General features: G+C 33.8%; 2 protein-coding genes across 4 annotated transcripts; both read left to right on the forward strand.

Moving 5' to 3' along the window:
• Positions 1-3,416: 3,416 nt before the first annotated feature.
• Positions 3,417-3,764, forward strand: LOC107902192 (glycine-rich protein 5). The gene has a single exon (XM_016828413.1). The coding sequence runs from the start codon at positions 3,417-3,419 to the stop codon at positions 3,762-3,764; it is 348 nt and encodes a 115-aa protein (XP_016683902.1).
• Positions 3,765-7,008: 3,244 nt separating this feature from the next.
• On the forward strand, positions 7,009-11,661 carry LOC107903458 (dihydrolipoyllysine-residue succinyltransferase component of 2-oxoglutarate dehydrogenase complex 2, mitochondrial). 3 transcript variants are annotated; one of them, XM_041092517.1, is made up of 15 exons: positions 7,009-7,229; positions 7,391-7,450; positions 7,537-7,611; positions 7,874-7,937; positions 8,029-8,056; positions 8,498-8,568; positions 8,972-9,046; positions 9,148-9,203; positions 9,283-9,327; positions 9,484-9,759; positions 9,829-9,923; positions 10,027-10,117; positions 10,224-10,334; positions 10,484-10,678; positions 11,231-11,661. In XM_041092517.1, the coding sequence occupies exons 2-15, from the start codon at positions 7,400-7,402 to the stop codon at positions 11,420-11,422; spliced, it is 1,425 nt and encodes a 474-aa protein (XP_040948451.1). In that variant the 5' UTR covers positions 7,009-7,229; positions 7,391-7,399; the 3' UTR covers positions 11,423-11,661. The 3 variants fall into 3 exon arrangements, with proteins under 3 accessions (XP_040948451.1, XP_040948452.1, XP_040948453.1); XM_041092518.1 differs by having other exon boundaries at positions 7,047-7,291; XM_041092519.1 differs by having other exon boundaries at positions 7,047-7,229; positions 7,394-7,450.
• Positions 11,662-15,728: the final 4,067 nt, after the last annotated feature.

A 15,728-nucleotide genomic window follows, 5' to 3' on the forward strand; every position in this document is an offset into this window, starting at 1 on the left:
AAAATGAGCATTAGCGGCGTTTTTGAAAATGCGCCGCTAATACTCTATTTTAGTGGCGTTTTTAAAAGTGCGTCGCTAATACTAGTATTTAGGTAGAAAATTATATTTTTTATTAGAAATTTAAGTAAACAGTTGATGGTTTTGATAGTTGTTATAGAATATTGTTATTTAAGGAGATATTTTGTTATGTATTATATAATAAATTTTACTAATGTGGAGACAAACGTTTTCTGTAAAATGCGCTTTTGGAAAGCACCTTAAACAAAAAATGCTTTCCATTGACATGTTATAGTTCTATGCTTGGTGGTTAGATGTTGGTGTTCTCATCCATGCAATGTTCAAGGGTGAAGTCAGGAAATTTTTGAGGGGGGTCGAAATTAAATTGTATATTTTTACGATAGTAAAAATATAAGTTTACCATTTTAATAGTCTATATCTTTATAAATTCTAAAAGATTAAATTAAATTATTATCATTTTTAGGGGCCAAAGTGTAATTTTACCATTACAAAATTAAAATTTTAAAGGGCCTAAATGAAAATTATTCATTTTAAGGAGGGTCGAGGCCCCTGCTCGATGTTGGTTTGATTTCGCTTTTAACCATGTTATGTTTTTATTTTTTTTATGTTGTTTCAAGCTTTTTTTATTTTTTAATTAATAAACATGTTATTTATATAAATAAAATGATAAAAATGTAATTATATAATTAAAATATATCCTTTTTATATCTATGTTAAAAATATTTTATTTTTAAAAAGTATAAACTAATTTTTATATATTTTTCCTTATATATAATTTTTTATATGTCAAATATTTATTTTTTTCACCTACATTATGGGTATGATAAATTTTAATATTATAAAATTAAATAATTATTTCAAATATCATTATTATATTTATATACAAAATATTTTAAATAGTTTTTAATTAATGATTTTTTTACAAATTTTTAAAATTTTTTACAAAGTTGAGTTTCCAATAGGGTTTTGAGCATTTAATTGCAAAATTATGTTTTTCACTAAGAACTTGCTTGAGCATTTGGCAAAAATAGACAAAAATGTTATTTTTACTTGAAAATTAGGGATTTTGGCTTTTCTTCTTCCAAATTTAGGGAAATAGGCTTAACGAAAGCTTACCTACATGGCACTGTGTCCCAAAATAATTTTTTTAAAAGTTATTATATTTAATTTATAAACATTACAGATTTTAAAAATATTATTGTCATTGATCACACACACATATTTGATGTTCAATTACAAATGGTAAGAAAATATTATTATATTTTTCATATTTGTTAATATCATTATTAAGTTGTTGAAATTTATTTAGGATTTTGATTGAGTTTTGTGTTTATATAATTAAAACGAAGATCGAATTATTGAAACATATATACACAATTTAAGTACGAGAGGATTATGTGTTATAGAACAGTACTTGAATGAGGTGAGGTTCTTATATGTGTTCCGTATGCTCGGTGAGACTAAATTGGAGCCCAAACTTATTAGTGCTTTACTGGAGAGATGGAGACCCGAAACAAATACATTCCATCTTTTGTGCTATGAGTGTATGAATACACTTGAAGATGTGGCATTTCAACTCGGACTACTCGTTGATGGGGCAATTGTTATAGGAGTAGTGCGCGTTGAGGATTGGCCTGCTAATTTGCCACTAGTTATTGGGAAAGGTGCCAGACAAGTTTAGTGGTAGCTAGACAAATATGGGATGGTTAGAAGATAATTTCTCACATCTCAACAACTCTTCTAATGAGGTTGAAAGACATCAATTCACTTCAGTATTTATATTGAGGTTGATAGGGGATTTTCTAATGTAAGACAAATCTCAAAATAAGGTACATTTAAGGTGACTCCTACAATTAATTGACCTAAAAGAAGCTGGGCGACTCGGTTGGGGATAAATTTTTTTGACTATATTGTACTGAGAATTTTGCTGAGCCACTGAAGCACCAAAAAATTAAAATCGGTGGATGTATACTCTTTGTCTAGTCATGGGAATGATACCGCTTACAAATTTTTCGTCCCCGAGTAAACTTCTCTCACCAATTTCCACTCATAATAAGGTAAGATTCTAGTTATCTTATTATCTTTTTGGAATAACATATTATTTGAATATATGGAACAATGACGCGAGCCATGTGGGTATATCAAATGAACTTCAAGTTCAAGATATTTGATTATTGTTAGATTAACGATCAGAACCCAATGTTAGTTTAAGAATTTTTAAGTTGCATAATAATTACATAAGGATTTGGATTTTATTATTAAGTACGTAATGAAATTTATAATTTTGTATTGCAGTTGGATGGATGTCATACTCTGATCTGAGAATTGAAGAATGCATCCCGACTGAATTTTTGATGAATCATAATATTTGGCATGTCAAATGTTGTTGTTTGTTTATACAACAGTTTAGATGCATGAATCTGATTGAGTGATGTGCCAGTTTAACTTTGTGCAAAATACTCTGCCCTCACCTCAGAACCTCGATAAACTTCACAAGATTGACTTGCAGGAGAAAACTGATAAAGATTGGTTTAGATTCCATGCCAAGTATATGAACTTGTGGGCACATATGTATAATTTTCTACCTATACACGAACAAATTGTCAAACCAAACTTGTCGGCCCTCACCACATAACAATATATCTCTCTAAATAATAATATCTTATAACAACCACCAAAACCATCAACTATTTACTCAAATTCTTAATGGAAACACAATTTTCTAATCAAATACTCAAAGTGCTATTGAAAAGCTTTGTAAAATTTCTAAAAGGAATGTAAAAAATCATTAATTAAAAATTATAAAATTCATAATTAATGCCAAAAAATAAATTTATAATTTTTATGATTTTTTAAATAATTTGATATTTTTCAAATTTGTAATATATACCAATAAATTTATTTACATGACAACATCTTTATTCATCCCCACGCATAAAATAACTTACAAGGGGTTGATTAGGCAGAAACTTTTACTAATTTTTTTTGAGCTTACGGCAAAGCTTCCAATCAAAACCTCACAACAAGCAGACGTGGTAGCGTTGAACATTGATGGTATACGTTAAAAAGTCAAAGAGATGCATGGACATGTAGAGGAAAACTTTTAAGAACCCTAAAGATACGTGAGTTGTGACAGCAAAAAATCATTGCAAATTGCCAAAAAGAAAACATGCAAATGGAAGTCCATGCAATTTGGATTCTGAATCCTAAAAGCAAGTGATATTGAGAGTTGAGTGGATGCATTTAAGACCTCACCTGTGCTGTTCCAACCTTCTTTCATTCATCATGCATGGCTTCATATATTTTTTTGCTATATAAACCTTCCTTCGGGTGCTCACTTCTTCATCCTATTCATCTTTTTCAGTGTTATATATATAGATTACATAAGCATTCAAAAAATGGTGTGTTATAAGCTTCTTGTTGTTTTGTTTGTTGGTGCATTTGTGATTTGCAGTAGTACTAGTAGTAGTGCCAGGATGCTTACGGGTGGGTTTGAAGATGAGAAAACACTGTTTCACCTTCGTCCGAGATTCGGTGGTGGTTTAGGAGGTGGAGCTGGATTTGGTGGGGGTGCTGGTGCTGGAAGTGGTGGTGGACAAGGTGGAGGGTTTGGAGGTGGAATAGGTGGGGGTGCTGGGTTTGGGTTTGGAGCTGGAGGTGGACTTGGGGGTGGTGGTGGAGCTGGTGCCGGTGGTGGGTTTGGTGGAGGAGCTGGCGGAGGTGGTGGGTTAGGAGGTTTCCCTTGAAGTCATGCAGAAAATCGTTCCAAACATATTATATTCTAATAACTTAATGAGTATTACAATAAGTTTAATTATTCAACAATCATAAATGTATTTTATTTAATGTTTGGAATATTTTACAATATGAACTCTGAGAATATGTACAAGAGAAAAATGAGAAAATAAATAATCTTAAGCTTTTCTCTTTATATTTAATGTTTGGATATGTATCTTCAGTTGTTCTTGACTTCATATCCTTTAATTGATTTTTGGAAGTTTGGAGCTGTTGGAGGGAATTTTCAGTCGTTGGAAGATTAATCTCGTGCATTTAATGCAATATGCAAGGTCAAGTCTCAATACATAAGGTAGCAAGTCTCATGACTATACTACTCCCAAAGGGTTGTGCTTATTGTTTTACAAGTCTCGATACTTCAACCCAAAGTTTCAAGACTTGGTTGCTAGGTATCGAGACTTGACACATAAGTCTCGATATTGTACCCTTGTAACACCCCATACCCAACCCGATTGTCAGGTCCGAGTTACAATGTGCCACATTCATTGTTGAAGCAACTACAATCATCTTTCACTCGATTTAAACTATTAAACAACTAAATATAAGCAAAACAGTTGTATAAAACGATATGCATTCATTTCCTGGTATTATACGAGCTTACAAAAGCTCTATTGCTAACCCAATAATGAATTAGGACCAATTTGTAATATTTTCAAAGTTTGAAGTTCATGTTACAAATTTGGGGGTTCCTTGTCGCGAAGCCACACACTAACTTGGTCTCGTTGCAGCAACCATTGCTCGATGTCACGACGTGACATACTGTTTTTAAATGGTACCATTTTAACACCAACCTATAAATGTCAAAGCAACCGATTTCACTTCCATAACATATATTCAACCAAACGTACACATCCAATGGGTTTAATTTTAAACCATAATGCCTTTCATATTGATTTGCCGTAATTTGATATGTCAAATTAGGCTTACGTTATACTTAATGAGCTCATTCTTGAGCAACTTTAATGTTTTTCATAGTTTTCGTTTAATTTTTGTTCTTTAGCTTTAATAAGCTCTTCATGCATTTTATGCTTATTTTGTGCTATTTTAAGACCCAAATTTTCCAAGGGTGCCATTTGGACCCTAATGAGTGATCGAGTGGTGTAGGAGCATGTTGGTGGGCCAAAATTGAGTGGAAACCATGCCACAAGCAGAGGTATCGCGACATTAGAGCTTGAATATTGCAACACCTCCGTCAGGCTTGGAATGAGGAAGAAAAGGAGCCATCTATAGCGGTGTTGGGATACCCACCCTTGGGTATCACGATATCCACCTCCAAGTAAACCCCTTGAGTAAATTGAGGATATCGTGTTACCTCCCCTGGGTATCACGATACCCCTACCGCATGGGAAAAAATGACATCAGGGATAGTTTTTGTCCACTCGAAGCACCTATCAAATAAAATATCGAGAGGGCATTTTAGGCAACATTTTTGGGTTAGAATCAACTAGGCTGAAGTAGAGGTGATCATGGGTTGGACGGCCTGGCCCGGCCCGACGGCCCACCCGAAATATGGGAGGGTTCGGGTAAAAATATAGGCCCGAAATATGAGTTTGGACAAAAAAAGAGGCCCGTTTTCGGGAAAAACTTTTTTGACCCGGGCCCGAATATAATAAATATATATTTTTTATTTTTAAAATACATTTCCCATTTTTAAAATATATTTCATATGTGCAAATATTAAATATTGAGTTTTCAAGGATTTGTAAGATTTTTATGGTTTTAGATGCAGGGGATTATATTTTCTGCATTCTTTGTTTTTAGGACAATTTAAACCTGCTAAGAGGAGACTTTTTCAGCCTTCTTTTCCTCACATATATAATAATGGTGATTCATGCGCCATTTGGTTTAACAAAGCTGAATATTATGCATTAAGTTTGGATTGCAGGTAGAATTGTTGATCTTCTTGGCAGTCAATGTTCTTTGCAACCCAAAATATTAGCCTGCTTTATTTTCCATTATCATGTCAACAGGTATTTACTTTACAGAGTTGAATACTCATTTTTCTTTGCTGGTAGCATTCTATTCTCTAGTTTGCAAGTTGCAGTCACAAGAACAAAAACGACCCTACTTATTATTTGCGTACGTTTTATGGCTCCATTATTTGCTGACTGCTGTAGAAAAAAAAAATGGGGCCGGGCCAGGCCTGGACAAAATTTCAATTCCATATTTTGGGCCGGGTCAGGCCCGTACTTAGAAAGCGGGTTAAAAATTTTTTGGGCCCATCTCGACCCGACCCGGCCCATGATCACCTCTGGGCTGAAGTGTGTGAAAGCCTTTATTTGAGCACATTTGTAAAAATTAAGCCTATATATGACCATTTTAAAAGGTTTTGACCCTTAAAAGATTGGGCCTAAGGGTGAACAAAATTCTATTCGATTCAAAAATAAAAAATTCAAAATTTGAGCTAATCAAATTGAATTATTCGATTTTTTTGAGTCAACTAGAATAATTAATTCGGTTTTTCAAGTTCGAGACGAGTTGAATTTTAAAATTCAAATAACTCGAATAATTTGAATAATAGATTAGTGTAATTACCCCTTTGGCCCCTGTTAATTTTGAAAATGAGCAAATTAATCTTTCTCAACAAAAAAATATAAAATAAAATTCAAAATAATTTTTGAAAATTCAAAATATTTATAAAAATTTAAAAAAATTCTAAAACAATCAAGGAATATGTGAAAACGTTAAAAAATTTAAAATAATAATTTTGAGAACCTAAACAAGTAAATTACATATTCAAGTTTATCATACTAAAATACCTTATTTTCTCTCCCATTCTGCTTTGAAAGAATTTTCAAATATATATGATTTCAAATTTATGTACTCGCACATGAAATTAATTATATTGTAACAAAATTTTAATTTGACATTTTTTTTAAAAATTTAACTTAAATAATTTCCTTCGATTCGACTCAATTTGAAAATAATTTCAAATCAAGTTAGAATGATAAAGTGAGACTCATCAACTCGACGAATTCAAAAATTTTCATTCCATTCCGTTCGACTCGATTCGGTTTAACGCTCACCCCGAGATACACCTTAATTTAATTTGAGTATTTATTCTTACTTTTTTAAACCCCAAGTAAAGACCAATTTCTCAATTAACAAAACGGTGCCGTTTCAACTTTTCTTTCCATTCTCAGCCAAGACCGTGAAAATAAAAAAGAAACGAATCATCACTGTTTCAAGCATCTACAAATAAAATAACGCCACGTAAGAGAGCTTAACTGAGGTTGCCGTATTGGATCCAGCAGCCCCGCAAAACGTGCATCGTCACAATCTCTCCTCTCTCTCTTTTTCGCTCGTTCTTTTCTCTTCTCTAAAAAAACCCTAATTTATTTATTTATTTTTAAAAAAATTTAAAAAAAAGACTGTATTTTACAACTCTCAAATTTGTCTGCAAAGCCTAAAATCAGGTCAAACCTTTGTTCCTCTTTGATTTTTTATTTAATTTTCACGTCTCATTCATTCATTTCTGGTAAATATTTTGATTTTTTTTTTGGATTTTTTCTTTTGCACTTAGATTACTGATATTGATTTATTTGCTTCTGATTTTGTGAAAAAAAAATGAAAATAGAAGGCAGTAATGTTGGGCGCTTTAAGGAGAAAAGTTGCGAGCGGACGCTCATCAGCTTCGGTTAGAACATTTTATTATTATTGTTCTTTTTCCTTTATAATTTTACTTTATTTAGTTAAAAATCTGGATTTTATTTTTATTTTCAGATATTAGGAAAGTCATTACAGGCGATTCGGCCTGGTGTTTCGGCTTCTGGAGTTTCTTCTAATGCTGGAAAAGAGGTAAATTGTTTAATTGAAAAAATGAATTAGGATTTAGTGTTCATGCATGTAGTTTAAGTTTCCTTGCATTTTTATTGATCTTGATGATACTAAAATTCTATAATTGATGTCGAAAGATTCTTGATTTATTTAGTAAAATGATGTTGTTGAATTTACATTAAAACAATGATAAAGTAATGCAAGATCAATCATTTAGGTTTGGATTTTATGTCATCAACTGGTAATTGTTCTCATGAGATTTGAATTTCAAGTTTTTTAACAGATGCTACCAGTTCAACTGAGAGGGATTGCCCATGTTCGGAACTTCTCTCATCTTGTTCTGCCTGGTAAATCTTTTGAATGGTTTTTCTTCTCATGATAGTGTAATTGTGTTGACTGTCTTTGTTGTTAATGAAGGTTATTTCATAATTATTGCAGGATGTTCTGCTGGTTTAATAAAAACAAGGTTAGTTCGTTATGTACTTCGTTATGCAAATCAATATTTGGAATCATACTGTCACAATTAGTCATTACTTGACAGTAAAAAAGTAACTATATTTTTTCATCCGTGTCCGATATATATTCGAACTTGTATACAAGGATATGTTCCTCCAAGAGCCCTCCAAATCTTTCAAAACAAAAATTCAAATCCATATTGAACACATATTCTTAACACTCTGACTTGAGTCTGAGGAACATAGCTTGGCACAGTGAGGGTATTAGTCTTAGATGACTGCTGGATTGATCCGATATTTGCATGTATAACTACCATATCTATCTTTGTAGAAAGGCAATTTCAGTGTGAAGTATTTGACCCTTTTTTGTCCAGAAATTAGATTATTTAGGTCATGATTTTTTATTTTAATCTTTAAATCCACTTCTCTGACAGATTTTCTTTTATCTGTAGAGATGCCATTTGTACCATTCAACCAGAGGCTATCATGCAAACATCATGCAGGGCTTTCTCTTCTGGAGATGGTATGGTATTGACTAATGTCCTCGATGATATTTATTGGGCCAAAGGCTTATTAGCCTTTTCTCTTGTTTTTCTAAAATGGTTATCAATATATGGGCTTGTGTTTTTGGTTTTTGCAAGAATTTAAGCCCTCTGCATTTTAATTGTTCATTTCATCAACATTTTATCGGGAATAGATGATCAATATCTAACTGTTGCCAAAAACCAGTTTTGCTGTTATTAAGAAGTACTAGGTAGGCAACCTATCCAAAGAAGAAATTAGCACTTCTTTCTTTCTTGCAGCTCCACCTTTTCTGGGCATTTTTAGTGCATTTTTCAATTGTAAAAATACATGTTGATGAGGGTTAGGTGCTTGGTTGAAAAAAAAACCCTTCTTTACCCTGTGTTTACTTGCTTGTGATGAAGGGGATCTCGTTGATGCTGTTGTCCCTTTTATGGGAGAATCAATCAGTGACGGAACTTTGGCAACATTCTTGAAAAGTATGTTTTCTGCTACAGTAGTTTGTATCATTCACTAGATGTACCCATTTTCATGGTTGTAAGTGCTTGATTGTGAATTTATCTGAATTTTCTGGGAGCAGAACCTGGTGATAGAGTAAAAGCGGATGAACCGATTGCTCAAATAGAAACAGATAAGGTACTCTTCTTCACTGTTTCTTTCATCTGTCGAGAAGAGATGGATTTACACCCCTAATACCTGTGTTTATTTTCACTAGGTAACAATTGATGTTGTCAGCCCCCAAGATGGTGTGATACAAGAGGTAATATATGAATAAATCTTGACTGTTGGATCATAATTCACACAAGCATACATGCAAATGTCTAGCATATTCTTTATTCCTAGTTCCTATCTTCTCATTTCTGGGTATGAGGGGAGTGGACTCAATCCTGAATGTTACTTTTACAATTCTTGCCAGTATGTAGCCAAGGAAGGAGAAACTGTGGAACCAGGTACTAGGGTTGCTGTCATTTCAAAGTCCGCTGAGGGGGTAGCAGCTGCTGCTCCCACTGAAATGAAATCCGAAAAAGCTGCTTCTGAGCCATCTCCTCCTGCTGAAGCTGTAAAAGAGGATAAGCCAAAAGCTAAAGTTGAAGCTTCTCCTGCTGCGGCGAAGCCTAAAGCCCCTTCTCCACCACCTCCAAAACGAACAGCTTCTGAACCTGTACTTCCACCCAAAGAAAGGGAAAGAAGGGTAAGTCTTTTCATATCTGTTTACATCCACCTTTGGGACAAATGATGTTAGCGTCTTAGTGATTTACAGGTTCCCATGACAAGGCTTAGGAAACGAGTTGCTACACGATTGAAAGATTCTCAAAATACTTTTGCACTGTTGACAACGTTCAATGAAGTTGACATGTAAGTTCAAGTTTCCCTCTCCTTTCTATTTTGGTTTGTATTCATAAGAAAGCTGATTCTGTTGATTTGTTTTATTTCCTTATCAATTTTCCTTTCATTGCAGGACTAATTTGATGAAGCTCCGCTCCGATTACAAGGATGCCTTTGTTGAGAAACACGGTGTCAAGTTGGGATTTATGTCAGGATTTGTTAAAGTATGCAATGATTTATTCTTGAATTGCTTAGTATGCCTTCATGGTCTACCTTCACTAACTTTCTCTCTTTATCCCCTTTACCATTTCCTCCATTCCATTGTTTCAGGCCACTGTTAGTGCACTTCAGCATCAGCCTATTGTAAATGCTGTAATTGACGGGGATGATATTATTTATCGAGATTATATAGATATCAGCATTGCTGTTGGAACTTCTAAGGTAACAGTCTTTGATTTGCGAAACGACAATTTAGCCATTTAATGGCTTGCTGATGAAACTTGGATAAATGAGTATTTTATACTATTTCAAGATACAATTTAGCATCTAATATGAATGTATGATATGGATACTTTTATCTTTCTTGGCAGGGGCTTGTTGTTCCAGTTGTCCGTGATGCTGATAAGATGAATTTTGCTGAGATAGAGAAGACAATCAACAATCTTGCAAAGAAGGCAAATGATGGGACCATTTCAATTGATGAAATGGCTGGAGGCTCATTTACAATATCCAATGGTGGTGTTTATGGAAGTCTATTGAGTACCCCCATTATCAACCCTCCTCAGGTTAGTGTTTAAAAACTAAAGCTGTATGCACTTAAACTAGTGAATTATCCATATTTAGTTGAGGTGTTTCTCATATTTAGCTTTAGACTCTGAGTTGCAACTAGTGGTTTGATCGAGCCGAGCTCAAGCCATAAGAAGTTAGAACTTGAGATTATCTTGAAATTTAAAGCTTGAAGCTTAGCTCAAGTTTTGATCAATTTTCACTTTTAAAGCTCATGCTCATTCAAGATTAATATCAAACTGTTAAAGGTCACTTAATTAAGCTTATTTATCTAGTAAAAATGAGCTTGATTCCCTTGCTTGATTTTAAACTTGATTATTTACATTCGAGCTTGAGTTTAGCTTTTCAATGCTAATTAAAAATAGAAAGCTTAGTTCAAGTATCAGGATACTCGAATCTGACTTGCTCAATAGCTTGAGTTGTTCAAGATCAGACTCAACAATGATCGTTTTGAGTTTTCTATTTCTTTTAAAAGCTAAGCATAATTATCTCGATTACATTCTCATGTCCAAAAATAGAATCTTAAATGCCTAAGCATATGTTTTTGGCAGTCAGCGATCTTAGGCATGCACTCAATAGTGTCCCGACCTATGGTTGTTGGAGGTACGGTAGTCCCAAGGCCGATGATGTACATTGCACTCACTTATGACCATAGATTGATCGACGGAAGAGAGGCTGTCTTCTTCTTGCGTCGTATCAAGGATGTTATCGAAGACCCTCGCAGGCTGCTACTCGATGTATGAACTATGAAGACCAATTAGTAAGATTTCATGGTTTTTATAGCACACAGCATTTGATTTTTATTCCTATATATATATAATAATAATAAAAAAGAACAAGAGGAATAAATGCCTCAAGTTTTTTGGAAGGTTGCATTTGTTGATTCACCCTTTTTTTTCTAATTACTTTCTGAAAGTACGGATGGCCATTGTTGAACCATATGTTGGAGTATTTGAAATACAATATTTCCTGTTTTGTTTTCTTTTCCAAGCTTTTAGATTCCGTTGTCTAGCGTATTGTTTTCCTTTAGGTTCAAATATGCCACAAGTTTTTGTATTTTTTTTTTATAAATTTGGAATTTAGTCCCCTTTATTTTCTAAGAATTTAGTTCGATTAAGTCTACTGTCAAAATTATTTTGTTAAATTTAGATTTATTTTTTATTTTTTAGTTAAATGACTATCAAGTGAGTTTTTATTTTTTTAAAAATTTCAAAATGTCACACAATCAATTTAACAATAAAAATTAAAGTATTAATAATTGGACTTAAATTTTGAAATTTGAAAAGTAAAAGGATTAAATTCTTAAAAATAAAAGTAAAGAGTTTAAGGTATTGTTTACAATATTCAAACCCAAGAGAGGATTGTATTTACAGGAATCAAAATGAATAGTTGGCTTTTTCATGACCGAATTAAGACAAGTAGTCCTATGCACACACTCACTTTTGTGAGGGGGATTAATTAATGATTAGTTGTGTATTTATTTATCATTTAAAAAAATTTAGATAATTAAAATTGAAAATAATTTAATTGTGAAAAAGGCGAAGGAAGCAAGGGAGGCTGAGATTGAAAGTGGCTGTCGGGCTGAGTGAGAGTGTTTCTGAAGTGAGAACGTGAGGAGAGTAAAATAGAATTCTTGGGCACCGAATCAACGTTTCAATGGGGATGACACGAAATGGAAATGCCCCTATTTCCTACATAAGTCCGTATTCAACATGGACCATAGTAGCATATTTTACTGAACCAAACAATGGATTTATGACGGGCTCGCAGAATTAGGCTGTAATGGAATGGTAATGCCAGCCAACCAAACAGACTCTTAAGTTCATCTTGACTTCTCTTTCGTTTTGCTTTTTATCTGGTTTCAGGGCCCCCAAACTATATTTGCAATTGGTGGGGGCATAGCCCTGGTAGCAGAAAACTTCACATCTGCAATTGGGACAAAATTTAGGCACCATTGTTTGCAGGAGGTGTGGGTATTAGGAAGACCAACACCTTCAATGATGCCCATCTCGAATGGTGCATAATGACTGATCACAACTGTTCCCTCACAAATATTTTAAAAGTCAAATACTATAGTCATCACCCCTTTGAATCAGTTAAGCCTAAATCATCCGACTCTTGAACCTGGAAGGCATCCTTAAAGAAAGAGACATTTGCTTTCAAAATAAGGATATCCAACTCCAAGAAGGTAGAAGCTGTTGGATTAGTACCCATTCTGATCTCCCTCTTGTTGATACTGTTAAACCACCTATCCCAGCAATCGAGGTTGATGCTTGCACTCTCCTCATCATGAAAATTTGGGATCAAAAGAAATGTTTCAACGTTCTCAATCATCACCGGGTCTCTGACCTCCTCAGCGGGACCCTTTCTATGAAGAGTGCCTATGCCCATCAGTGTTAGTCTGATCCTTAACACCTGCGGCCTCACCCTCTAGCAAAGCATGGATTAATTTATGAAGGTTAAAACTTTCTTATAAGATTATCATCTTCCTTTGGAAAATTTGCACAAATTGCCTTCCAACCAATGAGCTCTTCTCAAGGCGTCTTTCCAAAGCAGGGAATCCATTGATCACCTCTTCCTTGAATGCAATTTTGTTCGGGCAGTCTGGTTTGGTTCTTCCCTTGCCCTTTGATCCGACTCCCTTCAGATTTCTTCTCTACCATCCTAGTTCCTTCATTGGCTCAACTCAAGCAACATCAGCTCTATCGGTTCAAAGAATGTTTACACCTATGCGGCTTGCACTCTCTAGATGATTTTGAAATCAAAGAATGAGCTCATTTTCAGAATGGTTGATCCTTCTCCAACAAGGGCAGTCATAAGGCCATGATTCCATAATGAATGCCTTCCCCTTTGACAACTCGCAAAGCCATCAATCAAGAATTCCCGTCTCAGAATGGGCTCTCTCTTGCATTGTCTATTGCAGGTGAAATGGCATAACTAGTGGAGCAACCATCGTCTCAACTCCTATCCATCTGAAACAACAAATTTGCCAGCAAAATTCAGGTCAAACTTCTCACTCTTCACTCTATCCTTATTTTCCTCAAAAATCATAATATTTGTCTGTAGGTTCCTTGAAAGTGACAAGTATTTCCTCCAATTTGTGGGCGTTGGAAGCTCCAACCAGCTCTTGATGACATCAAGCATTTCCTCCAATTTGTCCAAGTTCAAGATGGGCTTATGAACAATGTTCACTTATCCTTGGAAATCAAACGACAGGCTTTATGTGCTTCAACGATTTATCATAGTTTTTCATGACTTTTAACTCTTGTTTTATACCAAAAAAAATCATTTGTTCTTTTGGGTTATTAGTAAGTTGAAATAACTAATACATGGTGCTTATTTTATTTCAGTTTTAATTTTCTAACTCCATTTCACTATAACATTTTTAATAGTCTCATGGGCTGGATCAAGTTCGAGGATGGATCCATGCAAGGTATCTAGATTAATTTTCTAAGTTCGAGCCTGGCTCGACTCGAAAAATAAGCTTACTTTTTGTCTAAGCCCGACCCTATTTAAGAAAGGTAAACTCGAGCTTGATTCAGCCCGCTCATATCTGATTTTTTAGATTAGTTTTTATTTAAAAATATTTTAAAAAAATATATAATACACAAAATGCACTAAAAATGCTAAAATAAAAATTTTCTAACACATTAAAAAATATTTATATTAAAAAACACTACCATAAATATAATAAATGTTTTATTGTATTATATAATTTTTAAAATTTTATATTTTGGGTTGAGTTATTTAGTTGGGTAAGTGTCTTTTTTTTAGGTAATGGATTTAATTGTTATTAAGTAAGTAATTTAATATAAATATAAATATAAATATATTTTAACATATATAATTGATATAATTATTTTTTATAACATAATACATTCGGGTTCGGCTAAACACAGGCCAAAAAATCTTGCCTAAGGCTTGGCCAATATAAAAAAATGCCTTAAACTTTATCTAAATATATTTTTCGGACTTTATATTTTTATTCAAATTCTCTCATTTTTCAAATGAACCTTTGGGCTTAAATTGATTACCCAACCATGAGCAGTTCTAGTACAGATATATGAGCACATGCCCTAAACAAATATACAAACATTATATAAATAAAAAGAATTCTCAATCTATATAATACTTGTGCTTAGTTCAAATTATTTTTGTATAAAATATTATAAAGATAAATACATGTAAATAATTTAATTCCCATATAATTATGAATAATTTTTTCTTCAATGCTAGACGGTTGAATACAAAAGAGATGCAATCAATTTAATCTTTAAAAGATAACATATTTAATAAAAATTTAAGTGTTAAAATCTTATTATTTGATTTGTCTACTTCTAATAGTATGTTTTTAGTCTGCTTCTAATAGCAGGTTTTCTATTCAAAATAGATCTCTTGGTGGTGGTTTGGTGGTGGTTTAGGCGGAGAGGACATAACTGACGGTGTAAGGGAAGTATAGAAGAGGGTTTGGCAGCACTTTCACTTACTGACTGGGAGGAGGCGGCATGGCAGGTAGATTGGGATGAGGTGATGAATCTAAGTGTGGTGGGTAGTTGTTTTACGGCTAGTGTTGTTCAGTTTCAAGCGATGCGCATCACTCTAGCAAATTTATGGCACCCTCGCGGCAATGTTACGATTAAGATCTGGGTGAGAAGAGGTTTCTTTTTTAGTTTTACTATGAGATTGATCTTGATAGGTTTTTGGATGAAAGCCCTTGGATGTTCAACAATCATTTACTGCTTTTTCATCGATTAAAGGAAGGGGATGATCCGATGGCATTACTATTGTTTTGGGCGGACTTCTGGGTCCAAATTCATGATCTCCCAATGGGGTTGATGTCAGAAACGATGGCTAGACAGTTTAGGAATTTTCTGGGGTAATTCCTAGAGTATGATGTGAAGTCGCTGAATAAAGGGTACGGGGGCTATATGTGAATCCATGTTAGGATAGACGTGAGAAATCCATTGATGAGGCGTAAGAAACTTATTTCGGGGAACAAAGGGTGTACATACGCGAGTTTTTAGTATGAAAAGCTTTCGATATTTTGCT

Source organism: Gossypium hirsutum, chromosome D05 (genome assembly GCF_007990345.1).
Source record: "Gossypium hirsutum isolate 1008001.06 chromosome D05, Gossypium_hirsutum_v2.1, whole genome shotgun sequence".
NCBI lineage: Eukaryota > Viridiplantae > Streptophyta > Magnoliopsida > Malvales > Malvaceae > Gossypium > Gossypium hirsutum.